This window comes from Anticarsia gemmatalis, chromosome Z (genome assembly GCF_050436995.1).
Source record: "Anticarsia gemmatalis isolate Benzon Research Colony breed Stoneville strain chromosome Z, ilAntGemm2 primary, whole genome shotgun sequence".
NCBI lineage: Eukaryota > Metazoa > Arthropoda > Insecta > Lepidoptera > Erebidae > Anticarsia > Anticarsia gemmatalis.
The window spans coordinates 13,559,697-13,581,680 of NC_134776.1; the positions used below are offsets into that span (position 1 = coordinate 13,559,697).

The window sequence follows — 21,984 nt, forward strand, 5'->3', positions numbered from 1 at the left end:
TATCTGTGATAGATCTACTTTTATAATTACCCACTCGTGTGTGGCTGACAAATCACATCCACTATTTTATGCTGAAAGGCCATTAACAATACTCAGTTCGCTGCATGAAGTTTTAAACATGGTACGATTTGCTTTAGAGAAGGCGCCGAGCATTAAACATGGTAAAAGTGTTATGTTCGACGGTAATTGGAAGAAGAAACAGTCGAAGAAAGAATTTTGGTTGAAAAAGTTCGTCGAATTCTGTAAGAGGACGGATTTACACGGTTACAAGTATATCGTGATGGAAGATTTCAATTACGTTGAGAGGTTTGTGTACTTGCTTGTGTCGAAGGACTTACCATGTTATTATATATTCCAAAGCATGTGTTGACATCATACCTATATAAGCCTTAAATCTTCCTATCTTTTAAGAATAGGTAGATATTTATGAATAATATTAATCCATTTTAAGTCGAATGCACTTAATAATATGTGCGAATTGAAGATATCATCCGCTATTCTCATTCAACAAAATCGTCTGCGTAATGAGAACCGTTCCGTCTGGGCAGGGAACATACGTAGAAACTTTATGGCTATGAAATTAATACGTCTTAAAAAGTATTGTCTACCGTTCGGCCGGAGCATTCATGTTAGTTATATTGCAATGGTGCATTCCATGGATAGCATTTCATATGAAGCTCATGAAAGTTTCAATAAGTTTAAAATAGTAGGTTGTTCGTATAAAATATTTATGTTAAGTTTTTAAAGATGGGATTCGTCTGGATCCTTATAAATACCGCGGGAGGAATTCAATATGTCTGTAAAAGTAAAAAATAAAAGCTACCGAAACGGGTTTTGTTCATGCAAGCAGTTTTCAGTAATTTATTTTATGCAGATAATATGTAAGTAGGTATATAGTGTCGTAGAGTGTGAGCAAATCAAACTGACACAAGCCTTAAAAATAGATTTATCACTTTTTCTCTCTCTCTCTTTCTTCCATGCTATAACTCCCATATTATTATTATGGCAGTGGGGTCATCCCTGCTGATCTTTTTCTTGCACTAACTATGATAATAGAATAGATTTATCGCTATGTAATAGACGTAGCTGTTTGTACCTACCTTATAATAATTACTGCAAGATTTTTGTACAGGTTATTGAAATAATACTTGCCTACAGAGTGTTAGTGCAGTATTCCTGTGAACAATACAATACGTATTAACAATAGTTACTATGGGAACAAATGCATTTAATGACCTTCACAATCTGCGTATAAAATATTTGCATTTATCTAGCTTTATCTCATCCCTGTACTAGATTATAAAGTAGATAAATTACTTACATACACTAATCATTATCTTCATTAACAATTGATAAAACAAGTAAAGTATGTAGGTTTGTCAGTCTCTATTCTGAGAATTCTTACCCAATGTGAAAATGTGCAAATATATTATAATTGTTTGATGACGAGAATAGTCTTAATAAATAACATAGTGGAAAATATCATCACGAAGTAATATACAATTTACTTATGATGTCAGGTGGCCATTGTCGCGGGCAGTAGTGAGTAGTATTTTTAACCGACTTTACAAGAAAGAAGGATGGTTTCAATTCGACTGTATTTTTTTAAAAGCAACTTCAGTCTAAATGTTTGTTTACATTGTTATTTGTTACAGGAGTTGCTGGGCACTAGCTGTTCTGATAAGTATCGCGTTGGCTGCTTACTTCGTGGTCACTGCCTACAAGTGGTATGCGAGGAACCCTATAGTAACAGTAAGATATAAAACATGTTTTAATTCGAAGATAACATCACAAACTATTATTTTAATCCCATACAAGTACTTTAGCTTCCTAGATTTCCGCTCTTATTTTAATAATCTTACTATTGTAACTAAAGTACCGAATCAAAATCACTTGGCTAAACATTCAACAGCTTGAAGTTAGTCGCTGACTTTTTGTCACCGAAAATTTGGCTTCCTATAAACAAATAATTCATACCTACATATAATTATAAAGTACTTACTCTGACGAGTAAAAGCGACTGTCACCTGGTGTTACTGCTGCCTGCAGTCTGCTATAAAGATGTGGCTTAGTCCTAGGTTGCAATACGCGACATACAGTGGCGAGTTGCTCGAAAAGTGGTGGAAGTCGATCAATTATGTAGAAAAATTATTTAACATAACCTGAAACATATTATAATCATGATTTGTAGTATTTTATCTTAAATTTAAATACTAAGCTCTATTTCCGGTTCAATAACATATCAAATAATATCAATAAAAGATAAAAAAAATAATTGTTTTCCTAACAATTGGAAAGTGCCCAATGTTTTTAATTTTATTTATTATTTACAACTATCAATACAGTTAAACTCAATTAGATAATATTACGTAACAACTTCAATTGCAGGTAATAGAGAGTACTCAAGGTGCTATTTGGGATGTACCATTTCCAGCTGTGACTATTTGCGACCTCAACGTTGTCTCTAAGAAAGCGGCGAGGCTGCTATCTTATAACTTGTAAGTCTGTAAACCTTACTGTAATACAATGACAGGTATTCTTCTAAAAATGGAGAGTAGAGGTCTTTAAAAATGTTTAGGACACACAGGGTATTTTGTGTGTACTAAAGGTACAGTAAAAGAGGCATACCTAGTCAAATCCATTCGAAGATGATAATAAAAAAACGGCTTTGTTTTGTAGAGGTATACGAAATCTTAGGGCACAATATTTGTTTGTCTAAATGTGCAGTAACGTATCTAGTATATTTTAAGGCATACGATTTGTTTTTATTGTTTCAACAAGGGTAAAATTATTAATAACGGTACAAGTGCCGTGTCAGTGCATCAGCGATGCTAATTGAAGTCAATCGTCGCAGAGCAGTGATAGGCGTTGATTGCTTTGATTACTGTGTTTCATATAGCGGGTTCCCTGCAGATTTATTTTTAAATTAGTAAGTTAGTGTACAGTATAGAATTAAAATTAATTTCGTCTTGTTTTATAATAAACTCAATTTTCCTTTATGAGTGTAGCTCGGCAATGAAATCTTATAGACTCAACATTTTCTACACAGGCTGTATCCTCCCATCGCATATTCTGGAAGTAAAATTATCTTACTGCTACATATTTATGATATTAAATATTTACGACTGATAATTATTTTTAATTACTTTTAAAATTTTACGACTAACAAAAGAAAAACACAAGAACATAAATATATAATTAAAATAAGACAGCAAAAAATATCTCTGCATCGCTATCCTCGCGTAACGTGCCCAGAATGCTAGCAGCATTGCCACGTTCGATGGCAACGCTTAAAAAATTGTATATATTTTAGGACACTCCCTGCGAATATAACAGCAGATGATGTCTTTGAGAGTCTTCGGCTGGTCCCTCTCTTGTACTCCACGTTTAAAGCCGACCCTGAAGAGAAGGAACAATTATACCAATTGCAGACCATATTGGATATGAACAATATCAGCATTGAGTCCCTGTTTAAATTGGTTAGTATCTACTCATAATACCAATTGGAAATATTGATTTGCATCTTTGCACTTGACAGCTTTTCATGTAATTTTTTAAATTGTCCTACACATTTGCTTCAGTCGCATTTGAAAGTGCCTGATATACGCCTTCCTCATTTTGTTTATACTATACAAAAATACTGAAGGTAGATTTCATATTGGTGTTTTCGTAAAAAAACCTTAGATAAATTTAGATATTGTTCGTGTAGATACGAATGATATCTAAGTTTTCTATTTTTTTCCACCACGCAGATAAAGTTCCGGTAAGATATCGGTTGTACAATAAGTTTATGAATTATAATCGAGTAATAACTAGTATAAGTTTTAAGTATAAGATAGTTTTTTTTCCATTTCAGTTGTCGCCTGCTTCATCGTGCACCAACTTGGTACAGAGGTGCATGTGGAAGAACTCCATATACCGATGCGACGAGCTGTTCCGACAAATCTTCACCCTGCTCAGTCTATGCTGCACATTCAATTACTATGCTGTTGAAGATAAAAAGTAAGTACCTACCTACTAAAATAATTAGATTAGGTGCGTACAAGCATAACGAGCCTATATATTGTTTTTTTGAGTTCTAAAGAAATGATCATTATGAACTGCTTCAAAAACGAGTGTTGCACTGGTTTTCTTGGTTTGGAATGCGTCTTTGCGCAATTAATTTCTCTCTTCACAGCAAGGGGCTTGAAACAGGATACGATAGTGTTACGAAAGCTTAAAATTACTTATCCGAGATTATGACAAAAGCATCTCCTTGATTAATATACTTAATTTTATCGCAATTTCTGCATTATTGACGTCAATCAACCAAAATTGCCCCTCTTAGATTTAGTTATCATGATTGATAAGGATGACAAGGGAAAACCTTGTGAGAGCGTTAATTTTTTAGCATTCCAATTATTTCTTAATACAATTACTACTGATCAATATTTTGTTAAAGTGCAATGTTTTTTTCAATCCTATAGAAAAATCTTTATTTCGTTACTTTTTATCGCAAATCCGTAGGATTGTATACTGACTTGACAGACGGAAAGCAGCATCAACGATTTAATGTGCTGTCCGTACAGAGATCTTTGACCCTTAATTCTCATCAACCTCTAAGAATATCCTGACAAGTAGTTCTTACTCATAATCGATCCGGGTGACTATTTTGAGCACAGAAAGTCAGTAACTGTACCGAGTAGCTAGTAGTAGGTAGGTACCTATTGCTACCGAGGGGTCAAGATAATGCACTTTGGTCAGAAGAATGTACGGTGTGAAAGGAAAGTAACGATTCACAAATCAAAGCATGCACATAGCCACACACGTGGCAGCTATCAGCTGATAAAAATGTCATTTTTATGATAACTCCCGAACAAGAATAAACAGTAATTTTAATTACCTATGTATTTTTGGAAAACGCATTTTGTAGATGTATTTTATCTGTGCTTATCACTGAAAATGGCTTAACGGATTAAATTGCTGGGTTTAATTATCGTTAGCCCGTAGTTTTAAGTATTAACGTACCTAACAATATAAACATTTAAATGTAAATTGAGATTAACCAATATTAAAGTGGCACGCTAACTGTCGGCCACAAATGTAACTACTGACTTCACAGTCGGATTAAGTGATTTTCTCTTCAAAACGTTACAACTGAGAGATTACAATGGTTCCCACATGACAGTGGACTAGGCCTTCATTCCAGGAAATCTTATACACGTATGCATACTGCTTATATATTTAAAAGCCTTGTGTTACTGCTAACCAAAAAACATTTTAGGGAGTAAGCAACCTTTTGCATCTCCTATTCGTGGACGGGTACTGGGCAGCTATTCAGTGATAATTAACTCTCTTCTGCTGGTTAGGTAATTAAAAGAATTTTCCGTTATACGAATAAAAATATGCACGTTCGATTGAAATTTTATTCGTTAGAGACATTAGTTACGTACTTTACTTTATTTTTGTACACACACGGTGCAGGAAATCTAATGAGTAACCTTATGTACTTGTAGTATGGCACAGATAACATTTGGGAACGAAAGGTTTCTACCGTAATAAACACAAAATTTAATTCAATTAGATTTTCTTTGAATTTAACCATTATTGCTTGAGTGGACCTCTGTTTGTTGTCTGTTATCATTAGCGCAGTTAAGTTAACCGCAAAATTACACGAATTCACTCATATTTTATACAGTACGTCCAAGAAGTAGCATGAGATGAAGGTCTTTGGGTAACTTGGACATCAGAAGGCAAATTTAATTCAGAATATAATTCCTTTCTAATGTCAAATTGCTACTGCTACTTAAAACGCGTAGTTAGGTTCATTAGTATTTTTTCGGTTAACTGTAAATTATTTACGGCAAGTTTCTTCATACGTATCTAAAGTATGGTAACAGCTAAAGCCATTGACTTCTATTTGACATTTATTTAAATTCGTTGAACGGCTGACATTTTTAAGTTACTTTGGCTGTTACTTTTGATGAAGAAATTGGCCGTTAGTGACGAAAATCGAGAGAATTGGCCTTTACATTAATCCCACGGAAGAAAGAGAATAAGATGTTATAATTACGAAACACAATTTGATTGACCGTTATCGTGTCATGTATGTTATCACTAAGCATATTTTTCAGGATTATTTATCTATATTTATGAATGCAATAATTACTCGATTTTGATTATAAAATGTCAAAGATTGTCGGTGATAACGTTTAGATACTTTAGGTTGTGTAACTGGTTGATAAGAGTACCTAACACTTTAGGAATACCTAATAATAATTGCACTTTGCTCATTGCTTTGAAATGCACGTACAAAAATGAATGTGTACAATAAAAGTTTCGTGTTAAAGGTTATCTCGAAATTCAAGAGCTCAACTTTTAATATTCCTTATGTTATCATGTTTTTTTCTCCGAGGATGTAGTCTCAGTGTACACTTACTTTTCCCGCTAATTATAATAATGCACCCTGTGATAAAGGACGAATTTATTATATGTTAAAACGATATTATTTGGTTTCTAAAAATATTATAAAGGCCTTAAATAAATGATTTTATTAACCCAATATCAGTTACGGTAATTGACCCGAAAATCGAAATTATTCCTTCTTAATCAGCAATCACACACGCTACCACTTCTTGTATTTTGCACTCAAATATTAAAGGCCTGTTTCACCACTCATAGATAAGAGCTAGATAGCCAATTCTTCAGATAACGTAACAAAAAGTGTGTGAAATTACCCATAGATATCGAAATAATCTGTCAAAATAATATTTTGTTAACCTGCAAAGTCGGGACAGTGAAAAAGGCCGTTCAAACCGGCCCGAGTCGTCTATGTGTAAGATAAATGAGCTTGCCTGAAGGATAAATAGTTTTGTAGGGATGTTTTTGTCATGGTGTTTTCAATCGGTCTTTTCACAGAAAAAATGTTCAGGTCGAACACTAATGTACTGGTTTATTTTAGGTTTATATCTTAAATATATGAAGGTTGGCCAGAAATCGCGTAATTAAGTTTTAACGACATACGTAATACTTTATACATTCGGCGTCAAAAAAAGGGAAACGCCTATCGACATTTTCTTGAGATGTAATTTTTAACAAAAGGATTTTATTAACGAAAAATTCGTATTTACCCCTAAATATGGGATAGTTTAGGGTTGCCAGCAGTAAACACAATTCAAACTGGAGAAAGAGAAAACACGGGTATTTCTTGACCGTACAATTTTCGTCGAGTAAAATAATTACATTACGATCTTTCGTCACATTACACCATCGTGCAAACAAAACAATAGGTAATAATATAGTCCGCATCATTAACTGATAACGATTCAATTATTGTTTTTTATCACGATCGTTAATTTGTCTTAGTCACAACTCACAAACTCTATGGTAGATCGTGTAACACCTGCCTAGATAAAGTACCTACAAAATAAAAAATAATGATAGTAGCCACACAACACACCATAATTCTTTGAAATAATTCTGTAGGGTTTTTATTCAATGAAGTTTTTTAAACATAATGTGCGAAATATGGATAAAATTGTCAAAATAATTCCACGAACGGCTTATCTAACCATGGATAAATCGGCCCTTAATCTCAGATATCACCCATCAAATGGTCATCGCTGTCACTAAAATAGACTTATCAATGAAATACTAGTTGAATCTGATATCGCAATAGTTATAAACAATACGAACATTGTACAGGAGACGGTACTCGAAGTATTGATTACGTCACCCGAGTTTCCCGCTTAATCAACTTTTGTTTACCACTTCAAAACACCTATTTTGAAATAGGTGAGTACGTATAGAATAGTCTTTGTCTTGGAGTACTACCGACTATAAAAAAAATATTTTCAAGAATTGTACGGAAGCGTAACGTCTTGTAAACAATTTACTAGGAATTCGTTATAAGTATTCGGCTTTTTTGACTAAGTTGCAGTACCCAAGTGACCTCAGATAGGACACCGAAAGTAACCAACATAACTTTCAGTATTAAAGTTAACTAATCAAAGACCTTACCGTAGTGAAAAGTAACTCTGGTGTATTTTATATAGGTGACAGTTCTGTTTTACGTATGACTTTGTCGAATTTAAGCTGCAATAAAGTATGTCGTTGTGATAGTTTTCGGAAATCATTTTATCTGCTTTTGACATTGGCTAGTTAAATGACAGTCGATGTTTTCATATTAAGTTGGTTTGCCCCAGGGAGGCATAACGGCCCCGCCTACACGCCGGCCGCCATTAACGTCGCTATAAATTTACCACATTTCACATTTGAATCTATATCTAGAATATTCTTTCACATTAGTAACATTAAATATTAAATGTCCTAGATTTTACGGTCTTTTACAGCCACTTAATAGTTATTAGTAGGTTTAATCTCATGTTTCTCTATTTATTACTTTGACGTTACTAGAGCCTTGTCCGTAAGTGGCAAATCAATTTGATAATATTTTAACATAAGCTCATTAATAACACAAGCAATAAACACACTCATGATGGAATCATTTTTTGTCAATCAAATAAAATGTGAGCTGTTTTATTATAAATTCTTATTTAGATTAAAGATAGGTACTATACTATAATATGTTGAGAAATAACCTTTTATTAAGCGTGGAAATATTATTCATTAATTATTTACGTCGTTCAACCTAATAAACATTAAATATTGATTAGTTATTATTGTTTTATTTAATTTTATGACTTGTTTACTTTTTTAATTATTTCCGAGCTCGATAGATGGCATTGGTACGGCTAAGTTATTGCTAAAGAGGAAATACCTACAACAATATATTTTGTTAAGCTTAGTGCTTGCCTCGAACATTTCCGCACTATCTGAATCCTATTGGCAATTAAGGGTCTCGTACAGAGTTATTTGTTACTGAAATGGATATTTGGGTATGTTTTGAAGCGCTTTTTTGTAGATAGGGTTTTCCTAGTAAATTCCCAATATTGTTTTAATGATTAATTCACACGTCCTTTGATAACATCATGATGTGTATTAGACCGATCGATGAATGGTAAATGTTTGTTGATATTTCAAACCGTATTTCAAGATATGATAGTATTATCAGTTATACGCATTGCTACTGGCGCTAACAAAGTCTTGGTTAAAAACGCATGCTAACTTATGACTGGTTTAAATACTGTGTGCTTGCGTAAGTTGGCCAACGAAGAACTTCTTATATAAAATGTACACTGCATAAACTTGTAAGAATAACTACCTCGCACTTGTTAAATCTAACATATTTAAAATTTAAATTTTCTGTAAACTTCTGCAACCACTTGTAAAGTGAGATATGGAATCGTCAGTGCACAACGTTGGCTATATTAGATATATTGGCGTGCCAAAGATCATGAAAAAAATCCGTGTATCTGCAGATTCATAGCCTGCAATAAAGTCGATAGCTACTCTGATCACGGAAACATATAGACCTTAGGTTTCCAAATTTTTTAGGACTCCCACCCCTTTGCTATGAAAGAATAATTCCGTCACAATGTACGCAATACGTTTACCAATTTTAAATCGGAGTTATCAATAGTTTTTTACTTAATATTGAGGGAGGAAGGCGAGGGAGGGGGGGGGGGTATCGCCCCCTTAGGATTGTATGAGCAAGAGCTAGTAAAGTTTGTGCTATACAGAATGCGAGCACCTGTTTATTGTTTAGTAAGCAGCTTGCAGCATGTACACTGGGCTTAAGGTACCGACACAGAAAGTAAACAACCACTGCAGTATGGCTGCTTAGTACTGGGTATTCGGTAATACTGAAACAACTACCTAGTTAATTTTCCATGCTAGTTTAAAGCTGTAAAATACGGGTATTTTGCTACATACGGTGTAAATGTACATATGTCTGTAATGTCTTCGTGTCTTACAGCAGGAAAAAAAGCATCCGTTATAAAAAAAATAAGTGTTAATATAGTCCGTATATTGGTGGACTGTAATAAGTACCTACCTTAATCACACCTTAGACTTTTATGAAAAGAAAGCCTTGGAAGTTTGCGCCATAAGTAATACAAAAAATAATTTCAGTACTTGTAAGGTAAATGTCACAAGTAATGTCTCTAATTTTATTTTCTGCATTTTAAACGTTTTAATTTTCCAATTTTTCATTCTCATAGGTTTCTTCGTGTTAGTTTTCTGTCGAGTAAAATGTTGACGTTTGAAATCGACCTGCCTCCTTCACACCTTTCCGAAATTAAACCTGACCGATACCATTGTTCGACATAAATTAAATTCTATTACTTTATACATTCGTATACACATTCGTATATTTCACAGAACAAAAGCACTGGCGTCGCACAAGTCGACACCTCGCCGAGTTGCCTCGTGTGGCTACCAGACGGCGCTGACTGTCCTTCTTTACACAAACCCTGATGATTACTACAGCGCTACTGTTGCTTCCCAAGGAGTTCTGGTATGCATAACAATTGACGTTTAAATTTAAAATAGGGACATTTTCTTAGATTTAAGGATATAATTGTTTTGGAAGATCTGGTTAACATTATAGATAGCACTGTCATGTAAAGAGCTTCAGATATAACAACTATATTTGCGATAATATCGGTAGTAAATATGGTCTCTTTACTACATATAAACATAGGACAAATGATATTAGGCATTTTTTAGAGTTTCGTTGCAACAGTAGTCTCCACGCTTCGCTAATATCAAGGCTAAGCAGGTTCGATGCCTAAAAAGCCCATTTTCTTGTAAGGCAGCCGGACTTCGCACTGGTGAATTGTATGATTGTACAAGCCCCCGAAATTATACATATTAATTAATACTTAGTGCGGAAATCGTGTTTAAAAGTACTTATCAAAATAAACTCTGATAAACATATCTGCAGTGTTAGATCTGCTAATAATAAGTTCTCATGACGGATTTAGATTGCGAAACTTTATTTCAATAACAGACAGAATACTTATTTGCGTCAAAACAACGTCGCCAAACATAAACCTATTTAACTCATAAAGATATTGATATATTTAATTTATTTATAGTTCACGTTAACAGACATTAGTTTTATTGTGGCTCGTCGATAGTTTGCCATCTTTTTGATTACAGATTATAATAAAATTATCACTCGCTACAATCTTATCTAATCCATGAATGAATCAACATCTATATTTTCGTGATAGTATGTCTTTATTTTGTGTCTTTGACGAAATACAAAGTCCACGTACACCTATATTTAGAACAATATTAAACCATAAAATGATGAGAAACGTCTAGATTCACAAGACTTATATCGTTTCAGAGTGAACAACAATATGTGTGAGAAGTTTATACCAGAAGCGTCTTTATCTAGAAACCAATTCACGTGTTAATTACTAATTACTGCATGATAATCTAAAGATTAATGTAAAAATCGTATCAAAGTGATAATAAGAGGCTTCGTGCGATATCGTTGCCATTATGTCCACATATCTTCTGTATTCATTGACGCACGTTCGTAGACCATGACGTCCTTTGCAAAATATATCAATTAGGGATCAGTTCGCCAGCTGTTGACCCCTCCTTGGTCCCTTATACTTTTAAGTAAGCAACTCGTAAAGTGTTATATTTACAAGCTTTTGGTTAAAAGGAAAACCTTGTTTATTTACTGATTAGTGATTACTGACCTACGAATTATCTTTGTATTAGCGTTTTGATTGTAATAGTCTGTTAACAAAAAAGTGGAGTATCTTTAACCTTTGTTAGCAGTGGTGTTCTTAGTTAATGCGTAATCTTACGCAAGTTCTTATAGATAAGATATAGACTGCGGTCTAGATGAATTATTTGAGCTAACAATATTCAAAATGTTGGTTGAGATGCTATAAATCCTTATTTGAACTGTACAAGATCTTGTTATTAAATTACGCTATCCGTTGGGACAGTCTACTGTGACAAAATTAATTCTAAACATATTCTAGAATCTGGAGTGCCATATATCTAAAGAGAAATTTGCTTGTAGAGTTGTAGTTGCCTTAGAGTGCTTACATTTTAAATTACGATTCGCAAGTTATCTTTTATAAGGGAGGCTAATATTTATCTCAAACATCTTTTTTATTTATTTAAAAAGTTCAAAAACTATAAAGGCTTTCATGACAGATTGAAGGTCTTGTGAAGTCCATTTTGAAGAACAAGTTTCTCTGGATGAAATTGAACATGGTAAACCTACCAAGAAAATAAACACTATTGAGTAACAGATTAAGTGTCATCTAACTCCGGTAGTTGCTCCAGGATATATTTCTAACATAACACTTATCTTATCAATTGACTGTAGGGAATACCCGAAGCTGAATGGAACTCAAAATTGTTTGTATTCGATACCCGATAAACGGATCGTTGAAATGATATCAAAATAGGTCGATTTATTCTACTCTTCCTGCAAAATAAATACATGCAAAAGTTCTTTGTGAAAAAGAGTTAATGCACATGTATCGAGTTCAATTTGGTTCGTGATAATTCAGTTTTCTTTTGTTTCATCCTTTCAAGCGCCGGTGATGTTTACGAAGAATCTGATTTCCCAATGGAACATTGTACTTGTTCGAGTCGTTATTAGCATCTGAGTTTGTCTATCTTTAGATTTAATATATGATAAAAAACTATATTTTTATTATTACCATATGAATAGCTGAATAAAGAGCGACTTTTACTGAAAATACGTTGAAATGTTAGCGCCGTCTTATTCAGAAGTCAATTCGTAATCAAAAATACAGCAATTAGTCAGCAAAGTTACGATCAGAGGTGTCATTTTTATCAATAACTACGCCCACATATCGTATGACTCCTGAATCTTGTATCATTGTGTGTATTATTATTTAATGAATACCTAGAAAGTTGTCAAAGATTGGCAAATGTGATAGCTCATTTAGTTCTTGATTATTTATGACAAGAAACGATGAGGTTTACTTATGGCGATAAGTACCTATAAAACAAAGTGGATATGCACCATATTGAATGCTTATTTAATTGAGTATTCCTTCGTAGCAATGAAAGTATCCCTGGTGAGGGAAACTTTCTTAAAAATGCTGATTTACTCTGACCACTATACTCTTACCTGACGATGCTTAAATCATTTGCAATGAAGCGTAAAGTCCATGTATGGTTATGATTATATTGTTATATACAGTCAACTGTGGCATATATACTTTGTCCAATACTTTTGTGAAATTAAAGCGTTTCTACTGTTAAATTATTTAGTGTGTACGATTAATTTCACGCGACTGGAGTCAAGTCATGACTAAGTCACTGACAATGAAATTAGACATGTTTGTTGTTGTAGAAATTCTGCGCACCTCATCGCCCCGTGAAAAAAAAATCCCGGGGTAAAAACTATCCTATGTGTTAATCTAGCCAATAAACGTTTACCTTTTTTAAATTATCTATAACTATTTTATATGATATTGTATTGTATTTGTAACATTAGTAAAGTTGTCATAACCTAAAGGTTAGGCTAAGTTACTATATTTATTTTATACAGGTGATTATCGACAACGCATACAACCTTCCCGACCTGGACTCGCCCGTTCGCATGGTGAACCCTTCCACGGAGGTGTTGATCGCGTTATCTCCAGAAAGGACGTACACTACGCCCGGCGTAAGGTCCTTCAGTCCGGAAGCGAGGCAGTGTTATTATAGCGATGAGGTAAGAACAATATTTACACAGTCTCTTAGAAAACACGCACAAACTACATGTAGCTGACATGTAGTATGGACGTGTTCGCCATGTAAATTGTGATTCATGTGATCAAACAGCTTATAATTAGCACTTTCTTAACTATTTATAACAACAATTGATTATAAAGGCTAAATTTCTAGACGAATGCCCATTCTTACCTGGCATCCTCGGTAATATTTAGTGTTTAGGTAGGTATTGTTCAAATATCGACAACAGTTAACTAAAAGAAAAATTATAATGATCGGAATTAAGGGGACATTTTTCAGCATGAAATTTTAAAACGTTATTTATGCAAAGATTTATATGTTACAAAAAATGTATATCAGTATATACTATTTATTTATTTAGCTTCGAAGTGGACGTGTTTTGCACGTACCTGCATTACACATCTATAATACGCTCCTTAGTCAATAAATTGCACTTTATTTTTATTATAAACCATCCTTATTTTTCTTAAAGCTTACATTGTTTTGTTTTCAATGCACTGACTTGACCTGTAGCCTTTTGTTTTTGCCATTTTACACGATGCTTTGCCATCGCAGGTATGATATATGATGGTGTCATTAACCTATCAGCCGTCTGGACATCCCACGCACGTTATGTTCACATTGTCCCTTCATAAAGTCCATAGAAAATAAAAAATACACTGCGACGTTAACTAATTTTGTTTAATAAAAGATTTTTATTAAATAAGTTAAGAGAAAACATTTTCGAGACAATTCGAGACTTCAAAATACAAACGTAATATTATTGTACATCAATTAAAATCATCATTAATTTCTACAAACCTTCTTATTCGCTTTACTTAATCTAAATTTATATACCACTCGATTACAATTATGAATGCACACACCTGCAATTTGAAAAACATCACCGATTTGATTGGTGTATGACTTTTTATCAAGGAAGACCCTTTCTTAAATCTTTACTTTAAAAATAGGGAAGTGCCTAATTCAAGGCATTATTCAATATTCATCTATTTTAGATATCAATAAAAAAACTACAGACATTGTATTGATATTAGGCTTGATTGTTCATCTTGAAAAAAACTTGGATGAATAGGCATCAAGGAAGTCGGAAAAGATGAGTAATAAAAAAAACTACTTCCAGCGAAATTGACGGAAGTCCGTCACGGTGTACGAAACCATTGTCTTTTTATTTCCTCCAGTACACAGGCGTATATAAATTATATTGATTGGTCACTGCCACGGGTTTATTATTGCGTATAAGTTAGCAATTGTTGTAGTAGATCTGGTAGAAAAATAGTTTGGGCTCAAAATCGATATTTAAAAATATCATTATTTATTACGACTTCAATTACTAAACTAACTTTTGATATCGTGACTTCTTTTTAAAAACGGTGAATGTAGTCGACGTAGTAAGCTTAGCTTTCTCCAATGTTATTGAAAGTTTCATACAGCTTGTGTTTTTGAAGACCTTAGAATAATACTTGTTTGTAAATCTTTTTAAAAATATATTTGCTTCCCTACTATTTGGAATCATCATTTTTGACGTTAAAGAATTCGATAAGATAAATATAATTTTAGCTGGTAACTTATGTGGAGAATATGCTTAGTCATTCCTCATCCAGTCATATGTTAGTTACTCATTCAATTTCTAACACATATACTATTGAATACCCATATAACTAGTCTATTGTTTAATCGCATTGTCATTCTGAATCTATAGCCGTAATACTTGGATCAATCAAAACATGATCAAGTAGATAAAATTTATAATCTGTGGTAACGCACTTATTGACGCACATCCAACAGTTATCGATCCCTAAGCTATTTACATATCTTGGATTTAATAATTAATGTCGCGTTTTTTTTAAATATTACCGATAAGTATCAGCAATATCATATTATATGATGACTTTTACTACTGCATTAGATACTACGACATTTACATTGTATGGTTATCAAGTGATAAATACATGGAGTAAATGATTAGGTCGAAGAGTTGTCGACGAAACCACTTTCATTTTAAAACTTGGTGGACTAATAAGCCCTATATCTATATCTATATATAAAAATGAATTGCTGTTCGTTAGTCTCGCTAAAACTCGTTAACGGCTGGACCGATTTGGCTAATTTTGGTCTTGAATTATTTGTGGAAGTCCAGAGAAGGTGTAAAAGATGAATAAATTTGAAAATGCGCGGTATTAAATAAAAACAAAAAAGCGTGAGCGGAGCTGCGCGGGTCAGCTAGTTCTGTCATAAAATTTTTGATTTTACCTCTTTAAATCTGTAAAAATCATATTTTTACAGTTTTCTTACGTGGTCGTTTGTCTTTCAGAGACATTTACGTATCAAACAGAAGCTCGCACCTGGATGTGCTTGATCACTTGGCTAATAGTAGTGTACCTTACACGTGTCATACCAGTACTACGAGGGCTTATGAACGTCATTAACTACACCAGGGATGTCTAGGTGTTGTTTCCTTCATGGATATTATTATACTTGACCCTTATTCAAATATTTTGAGTCTGCTCTAGAAACACTTTACTGTTTCTGGTCTTTCCGCACATAGTATGTTTTGACCTGTGAAAAGATGTCCTAAAACGTATCTATTTATAAACTTACATCGACAAAAAATGTTTTCCTTACCTCTCGTATAAGAATCATTGGTTTAGGATAGAATATATTAAGGAACCATCAAACTTGTTTCCGTGGCAAAATTATTCTGCTACATAAGGGCTCAAAGTGATCCTTTAACACCCCTATACCCACACAGCTACATACAATATTGTACCGCGATTGTAGCCTAGTAACCGTGGAATAATTATATTCTGAGATGCCATAGAAGGGCTGGCATAAATAACATCCGTTCTACTAGGCTTGAATTTCAAGGTTCCAATTTTCTTCTATAATAGTGCTAACTACATTATGTTATTGTTATTGTAATACCTTCAACCAGTTGCTCAATTCTCTTTTAGCATCGACTATCGACAACCGACATTTAGAATGTACTGCTAAAATATTTCCTACGACATCCGTCAGAGGCGCTAATCATATTTTCATACAAAATTTCTCGATGACATGTCGGTTGTCGGTCGGTCGGTCGATAGTAATAGAGAATTGAGCTACTGTCCTTTCTTCCGAACTTGTTCGTGTCTTAAGGTATGCAAAAAAATCTTAGGTTCATTCTTTAATAAAAAAGCATTTAGGTAACCAAAAACCAATAAGCATTAAACACCAGCATGATAATAACAACTTGTAATCTATATTTTTAAATATAAGATCCACCGATCCTAGCAAGAAGTGATTACATAATGAAAGCTGATGAAATACAGGATTCGGGATGTACCTACACAAATTCTATGTCGATAAAATAATAAGATATCGAATATTTTAGTTTACTTATTTATTTAAATACACAACAAGAAATCAATTACTCTGTTTATTCAATTTAAAATTAGCGAAACTTTCACCCATTCTTCAAACAATTGTTCAAACATTCCGGCAGTAATAACTTCCATTCACCCGCAAACAAATTCAAGTCTGGGTTAACTCCAAGAGAGCGTTAAGCTCTTTCACTGAACTTGGCACAGACGGGTTAGATCGGCCCACGATGCTGATATATTATGATACTGTTTATTCACTTGAAGTGTTCCGTATCTTAAATATTTATAGATTCCTTTGTTTCAGGTAAAAATCGGCACTTTCCGCCACTACTCTTTTCATAATTGTATGACACATCAAAAAGTTCAATTAGTAAAGAAATCCTGCAAATGCGTTCCCTTATTCTTTCCAAAAGAAGGTAAGTATATTTTTCTATTGTTATTATACCCATACGTACAGCTTATAAGGATATATGCATGTGTATAAATACGGGAGTATTTTAGTTTGGAGAGTAAAGGTCACGAACAACATTTAAACAGCAGAGGTTATTCGCTTGAGTGTTTAGTTTCTTTGGGGATTTACACTACACGGATTTTCAATTATATAGCGATTCTTGATGAGAAGTAATAGCCACCGGAGTCCAAAATGCGGTGTTTGTCTTTGTATTGTCTTTTAGAAAGTTACCAACTTGTAGGAAATTAACTTTGAACAATTTTAGGAATTGATTTTTAAGAAACAGAATTTGATGTCTCTCTATTTTATAGATCATCGGATTACAGGTTGTTGTAAATACTGGGAATGTTGGTGTCTCTTAGGTTTCTGTACCTTATCGAAGCATTACTTGAAATTATTCACATAGAGACTTTTGTTCTTACGATTGTTTGTATAATTGATCTATGATTATAGCGCTATGTTTATATAGATATATGTTAGGACTTGTACGCAGCTTTTAATGTGTAAATAATGGAAATGCCTGAGCGTGTCCGCTGTGTACTAGTACAATATTCACGGTCGCGGCTGTGCGCTTTGCTATGGATGAGTCAAGCACATCTGTGAGCTTCGAGCCGGCCGATTACAACTCTCTCATAGTATTTTAAGATTTAAATCTTTGTCCGATCTTGAACTAACACAGAACATAATCAATAATCGAATCGAAATTGAAGCAATATGCACAATAATAAGAATTTCGATGTATTTTTATTTTCAGATAACTACAGAATCTGTAACTTCAATGACTTAGATTGTATAGAACAAATTTTTCGTGAGTATTAACAAATATCACCAAATATTTCTTGCATAAGCTTTCAATTACACGCGTGTGGTTTCTTGGTTCAATGAACTGTGTTGCTTATTGAGTAGACCATAAACTTACACAGGAAAATTTCATCGTAAATTTTGCTTTTGATCAAAAGATGCTTTGACAAAAATTTGAATAATTTGTCATTGCTGTCCCGCGATTGCGCTCTTTCAATACTATCTTGTCGCCATTGTTTTTGTTTCTTTAAATTGTAAATAACTGAGAGAATAGTGCTTTTATAAAGATGTCAACAGGGACTCGATAGTAGCAAAGTCGCAAGCTGTTTTGTGATTTTACCTTATATTGACATTTTCTCTGCATTATTTGCAATGCATTTATTCTAGTGAGACAGGAATACGACGCTCATAATGTTAGTGACTACAAAGGTTCTTTCCAATGTCTGCCAGAATGTGAGCATTATGATTATCCCTTAGAAGTGGCTCTGGGAAAACTAGCTGACAGTGTTTACGTTAATGGACTTCCGTTTTTGTAAGTATTTAAATTACATGTGTACAAAGAATATAGTAAAATTTTAATATAGTCTACTATACTACAGTGTCCACTAAACAGACTAAATATATATAAATAAAGCAAATGAATATAGTCTTCTCAGAAATCGATAAAAAAATTGGTGTATTGTCTTGACAGCATAAATAAACAACTATTTTATACATTGTTAATTTCCGATTCAATTCCCGAGGTAGCATTTTCGTTTCAACTGCGTCGAATAATATAATCATCAGACATAATCTCACGGAAATGTTTCACTTCAATGTTGTTAAACGGTGTAAATGTTCGTTTGTTTTATTACAGCGATGATGCCACTTTACTAAACCGTTCTCTATTGAATGTGTTCTTCAACGATTTGGTAACTACCAGGTACAGACGTGATGTTTATTTGAATTGGCAAAATATTTTAGGTGAGTATTCACAAGGCGACGACGAATTTATTTCGCCATGACTGGTGATCATTGAAACTCAGTGTATTTAAGAACCGATTTCATTGGGAGATTCAAATTAATGTTGTTCTTGTATATTTTGAACCGGGAAATTTGCATGACGAGGTTTTGTATTAATGCATAAAGGCAGGGTACGTCTTTATATAGCTCATTACATGTTTCTTTTTGTCTATCTATGGAGATAGTAATCTTGGACCACGCGAGTTAATCAGGGCGTAAAAATGTTGAATTGAAGTAATTGATCTCTATCTGTGATTGAAATCACCTTAAAACTGATGCGTACGTCGTCACTGACTGTCATTGTCATCAAAAACATTCTTATATGCTGTAAGCCATTGGACATTTTCAGCTGCCTTCGGAGGTCTCCTTAGCTTGATGCTCGGTTTTACGCTGATATCTGGTATCGACCTGGTACTATTCTTCACTGTACGAGTGGCTTACAACTCATGCACTTCGATGTTCAAGGAAGGTAAACTGCGCAACAAAATAAACGTGAAGGAACACGGCAGAAGGCATAATGACGCGAACGGATATAATCAAAAAGCTTTTCCAAGATACAGAAGTGATTATTATAATCCTCGCAGATATTAGATTAAGACGATTTACGTCTTCTGGATAACTATCAGATATAATATTATAATGTAACGGGTCTTACACGATTCAAAATTAAAGGTTTGGATGTAATATCGATCGATACGTCGGGTAAATGAATAATCCAAACCTTTAATTTTCAATCGCGTTTCATACCCGTTTAATTTTAATATTATGTGTACAAGTCACGAGAGTTTTAAATCGTTAACTTTCATAAATTTGCAAATAGTTTTTACTATATCCAGGAGATAGCTTATCTAACACTTTCTTCATAGCTGTGGAAATGGCACATTTTTTTTATTCTGAATGTAAACTAAATTAAGCTTTCTAGTCACCTTGTATTATTTTAATGGTTGGTAAATGATCTACGTAGACTAGATACGTAGAGCTTTTAGTTTGTTTGCTCAAATTTTATAGCAATTTCTCATTTATTGTTCTCATACTATTGTAATTTTAGAAACATCGTTTAAGTATGTTTGTTCACTTTTAAAGATCTGTGTGGATAGCAATAGGTGCACAATGTAGCGTATCAATTTAAAATATAATATTCTGCCATTTCATATTGTGTGAAGTGTGGTAGTCATAATATTACAAAAATAAATGTTGTGCACATTTAGGTAATTGTTTCATTCTTAGTAAAAGAAGTCCCAGTATTTTAAACAAAGTCTGCCCTTGCCTCTTTTCTCTTTCTAATTCAGTTACTAAAGTGAAGAACCGATCCTCAATAAATTATTCAATCTTTGCTAAATATTGGAGATTGCTCGTAGTACAATTCGTAAAATGATTCACTCAAGGGTTTCTGAGAAAGTATATTTTCATATAGATGTATCTTTTCTTTAAAATGTGTACTTCGAAAAAGGTTGCTTGTAGGTTTAATTAAATATCTGGTTTTTGCCTGCCCTAATGGGAAGAAGGCATGATTTTATGTATGTGAATATTGAAGACCATGAAAATATTAATGATCTCCAGATAAGCATTTATTACTTTAGTTAAGTTTTAGCTTTGTTGATGGACTGTTTTAGGCGGCATTTTATTTGAAAGCTAGAGAAGCCAGCACTTATCCGTAAGTCGTGAAACCAACTGCAAATCTTAGATAATCTCGCTCCAATCGATGTAAAACAGTAGTAAAGATACAAATTTAATGTGCTACCAATAAAACGATTTTGCTATCGGAATGTTATGAAATTCCATGAAATTTCTATTTTAGAAACTTAGTTTGGTTAAACCTTTATTTCTGAATTTAAACCCCATCATGCCATGATAATGGTGTTATTGTTATAAAAATAGGTATAGGACAAATTAGCTACTTCTATAAGTACTGCAAATTTTCTTAAAAATACATGTTTGCAAGAAAATATTATCGTACAATCTAAAAATTCAATCAGTTTTCGAATCAATTCATCGAAAACTTTTATGTATTTGGGATCACGTTAGTATCAGGATCAATGTACACGCGCCACACTTGTAATACACTCGGAGAATTATTGTTTATCGCGAAGATTGCTACAAACTTGCAAATATCTAAATAATGATTCCTTTCATTTTCATTGAGTCTGAGTAACGCTACGTTACTTCGCCTATCTTATCTGCACAAGTGTACTTTCTTTTGTAATGTCTGAGATAGCAAATTTACTACGCGATCGCTAAAAATCGTTAATTTAGTCGAATGGTCCGACTTAAAATTTACTTTTGCTCTACTTCTCTGATATTTGACGAGATACTTAATATTTATTTGGCTTTAAATAGTGGGTACAAGTGAGGCAATTATAGAGAAATGTTGGAGTAAAATATCACTTTTGGATTAACATCGGATAGTTTAACTAATTTATTTTAGTTTAACTAACTACTCCTGTCGACTGTGGTCTGGTTACTGACTATACGACTGCTGATCACAAGGTCTCAAGAACGCTTCCTGGGTCGGACAAAGCACAATAGATAGACAGGTTTTCCTAATTTGTATCAGAATATTTTGCTCGGTATACGGCAATAGGCAAACGCAGACCCGACGTGAAATTATAATTTAACAATAAAAATTGTTTGTCAATTTATCCAATAGATATAGTTGCAAATAATATATCTAAGTTTAGAACATAAACCTAGCGATAGCAAACGCATAATGTAAATGGAGAACATTAGCGTCACCATTGA

At 33.5% G+C, this 21,984-nt stretch overlaps 1 protein-coding gene across 1 annotated transcript; it reads left to right on the forward strand.

The window, feature by feature from the left end:
• The first annotated feature begins 118 nt into the window (after positions 1-118).
• On the forward strand, positions 119-20,446 carry LOC142986700 (sodium channel protein Nach-like). The gene is made up of 12 exons (XM_076135300.1): positions 119-306; positions 1,656-1,752; positions 2,389-2,498; positions 3,314-3,479; positions 3,857-4,002; positions 10,261-10,396; positions 13,445-13,609; positions 17,296-17,407; positions 18,197-18,250; positions 18,631-18,775; positions 19,100-19,206; positions 19,595-20,446. Exons 1-12 carry the CDS (start codon positions 119-121, stop codon positions 19,834-19,836), a joined length of 1,668 nt encoding a protein of 555 aa, XP_075991415.1. The 3' UTR covers positions 19,837-20,446.
• The last annotated feature ends 1,538 nt before the right edge of the window (positions 20,447-21,984 follow it).